Source organism: Psammomys obesus, unplaced genomic scaffold, assembly GCF_907164565.1.
Source record: "Psammomys obesus unplaced genomic scaffold, mPsaObe1.curated_primary_1811, whole genome shotgun sequence".
In the NCBI taxonomy this organism is placed as follows: Eukaryota; Metazoa; Chordata; class Mammalia; order Rodentia; family Muridae; genus Psammomys; species Psammomys obesus.
The window spans coordinates 1,656,153-1,659,310 of NW_026590405.1; the positions used below are offsets into that span (position 1 = coordinate 1,656,153).

The window sequence follows — 3,158 nt, forward strand, 5'->3', positions numbered from 1 at the left end:
GGAGGAGCCAGAGCAGATGGGTGTGCAGCAGACAGGCTTGCAGCAGAGAGTCACACAGCAGGATGACTGGCAGCATGAGGGCTGGCAGCATGAGGGCTGGCAGCATGAGGGCTGGCAGCTAGACTGCTGGCAGCATGAGGAGGAGCCAGAGCAGATGGGTGTGCAGCAGACAGGCTTGCAGCAAAAAGTCACACAGCAGGATGGCTGGCAGGGGGAGCAGGTGCAGCAAGCTGGCTGGCAGCTAGACTGCTGGCAGCATGGGGGTGCGCAGCAGCTGCTGCAGCCAGACTGGCAGCAGGGGCTGGACACACAGCTCATTGGGGTGCAGATGAGGCATGGAGTCGTGGCACAGCAGCTAGGGGCACAGCACGGGGGCTCACAGTAGCTCTCTTGGCAATTGTCTGCCTGCCAGGAGGCAGTGTTGCAGATGCTGGGCGAGCATATGCGACTGCCACAGCTCCGGTTAGAACATACAGATGTGGTGGATGCAGCAATCACACAGGTCCTTGTGCAGCAGGCGTCAGCCATGGTCGGGGTTGGACCAGGAAGGGTGCTTGTGTGAGTGTGGGTGTGAGTTTGAGTGAATGTGTGTTTGTGTGTGTGAGGTGCCTGGCCCTGGGGTTTTTATGTGTCTCCTGTGTATGTTTCCTTATGAGTGTGGCCATCTTTCTTTTCCTTGTTGTTCATCTTGCTTTCAGACAACACAGGCAGTTTACGATCGGGACCGTGTGTCATAGCAGGGCCAGGTCACATCCTTATCCTGGAAGTGATCATGAGACAGCACGGCTGGGTGGAGCTGGTACCTGTGAACTCCCGCTGCTGCCTTTCACATTGTCCTCAGGAGCACAAGCTCCATCAGGCATGGTTCCCTCCGGCCCAGTGTCTTGCTGTCTCCATGCTGTAGGCCTGTAAGCCAGTGTTTGCTGCTTTATGGGTTCCTTTCTCTTCAACCCCTCTTCGTCCTTTCCCTTCTTCCCTTTCAACCCCCTAACACTAGATATGAAAGAAAAAAAAAAAGAGAGAGAGATAAAGGGGGCAAAGTTATCGTTAGATTACATCCTGCTGATTAGGGGGAGTCAAGTTCCTTGGGGCAAGTTTGATCTTCACCGTCAGGATATCTAATTTCTTCTTTGCACATGACTACTTTAACAAACTATAACCAACAACCAACCAACAACAACCGGACAACCCGCCATGCCTCTCGGGGCCCTAGCATTTATGTACCCTCTGAAATGTCACCAGAATTCCAACGGTCACGCACTCGCAGAAACAATCTGCAGCTGGCAAAACCACTGCTAGAACTCTGCTAGAGCACGAGGCAAACCACAGTCAGCTGCTATGAAGCAGGCCCATATCCCCACACCTGGGACTAAAATGAAAACATACTCTTATATTCTGTGTTTTTAAAGAAACCGAGATTCCAAAATTCTTGCTATATAGGCCGCTCTGTTCCTACTGATGGCTTATCTACACCTCGCCTTATCTACACCACACAGATTCAGGGGTCCCTGTTCTCTGTCCCACAGACTCAACAGTGGGTCCCACAGATTCTTTGTTGCACAATCACTTATTAAAATAACACACTTATTCTGTGGGCTGTTGTAGTTGTTGTTTGAGTGTTGTCTTTAGATATGACCCAATTTCCTACCGTGGAGGGCAGCATTCTCTTGTCTCACCTCCTTAAGCGCCCCCCCTCCCATCCTGAAGGCAGCATTGGCTCCCTGTGCCCTTAAATCAGGGCACCAGCCCTTTACTGTTCGGTGTTATTTTATTTCACGTCTATCTCAGTATTATCTTCGTTGAGTGTTTCTGTGTAGGGTGGACAGGTTAATCTCTGTATTCATATGCATTCTGGTTTTGTTTTTTCCCTCTTGGAGTTGGTCACTTCTGTTTGTTTTTGTTTTTCTGTACTCCAATCATTACATCTTCCCAGTCTGTCCCCTAAGTGTCCCCAAGCCCTGAGGACTGATGGCAGTTACTCCAGTAACTGATTGCATCGTTTCTTGTAATTATCGCTTCCAGGACTCTGAATTCACAGGACTGGCTGAACTGAGCATCCCTCAGCCCTGGTATCTCTCACATCTCTCACCCCATGCCCCCTTCTGTCCTCCTCTTCCCCCCCCCCATCACCCAGCACTGGGCGCTCTCAGCCCTTTTCCCTCCCTCAGCACTGGCGTTGTGCTGTTATCCTGTGTTCCCCTCATTATTTCTTTGGCGTTTTCTTTATTTTTCTTCAGTGACGGCTTCTTGTGATCTCTTTCTGCACTGATGCCCTTGTCTTGGTAGAACACATCCTTTGGGGGCTTTTTTGGGAACAGACGCAGGGGTTTTAGTCTAGTATTCCATGGCAAGTACTACAATCCAGTTCTCCTAGTGCCATTTGTTGAAAGGCTATCTTTCCCCAGAGATACTTTAGCACCTTTTTTTTTAGTTGAGGGAGCGGGGCTAGAATTTAGCATTGAGTACCTTCCTTTATTACTCTCCACCTTATTTTTTCTGAGGCAGTGTCTCTCACTAAATCTAAATCTCACCAATTCAGCTAGAGTGGCTAGCCAGTGAGCTCCAGTGATCCTCCTGACTACCACCGCAGTGCTGAGGGTGAAGATGCTCGCTGCTGTGCTCAGCTGTCACCTGAGTGCTGGGAATCTGCTCAGGTCATGCGTGTGAGGAAAGCACTTTGGTACCTCTCTCTCTCTCTCTCTCTCTCTCTCTCTCTCTCTCTCTCTTTCTCCCCTATAACTTGGTCTTCTATTTCTCTAGTCTCCACGTCTACTTCTTTGCTGGCACCATGCTGCTTTTGGTATTTATAACTGTTGTACAGTTTGAGACAGAGCAGTGTGACACCTCCTGCGTTGATCTCTGTATTCCAGATTGCTTTAAAACTTAAAAGTCTCCCAAGCTGTGGTGTGGTGGTGCATACTTTTAACCCCAGCACTTGGGAGGCAGAGGCAGGGGGGATCTGTAAAGTCTATGAGGTTGGCCTGATTTACAGAATTCCAACACAGTCAAGGCTACACGGAGGAAGTATATCTCCAAGACAGACAGACAGACAGACAGACAGACAGAGAGACAGACAGACAGACAGAGAGAGAGACAGACAGACAGACAGAGAGACAGACAGACAGACAGACAGACAGAGAGACAGACAGACAGACAGA

General features: G+C 49.7%; 2 protein-coding genes across 2 annotated transcripts in view; one reads left to right on the plus strand and one right to left on the minus strand.

Moving 5' to 3' along the window:
* The window catches only part of LOC129676593 (keratin-associated protein 10-8-like), a 21,010-nt gene extending 20,482 nt beyond the window's left edge, over positions 1 to 528 (minus strand). The window contains exon 1 of the mRNA XM_055607009.1: positions 172 to 528. Coding sequence (XP_055462984.1) covers positions 172 to 528 — 357 coding nt within the window. The remainder of the gene's footprint in view (positions 1 to 171) is intronic.
* Positions 1 to 3,158, plus strand: part of Tspear (thrombospondin type laminin G domain and EAR repeats) — a 160,086-nt gene that overhangs the window by 77,921 nt on the left and 79,007 nt on the right. The window lies entirely within an intron of this gene.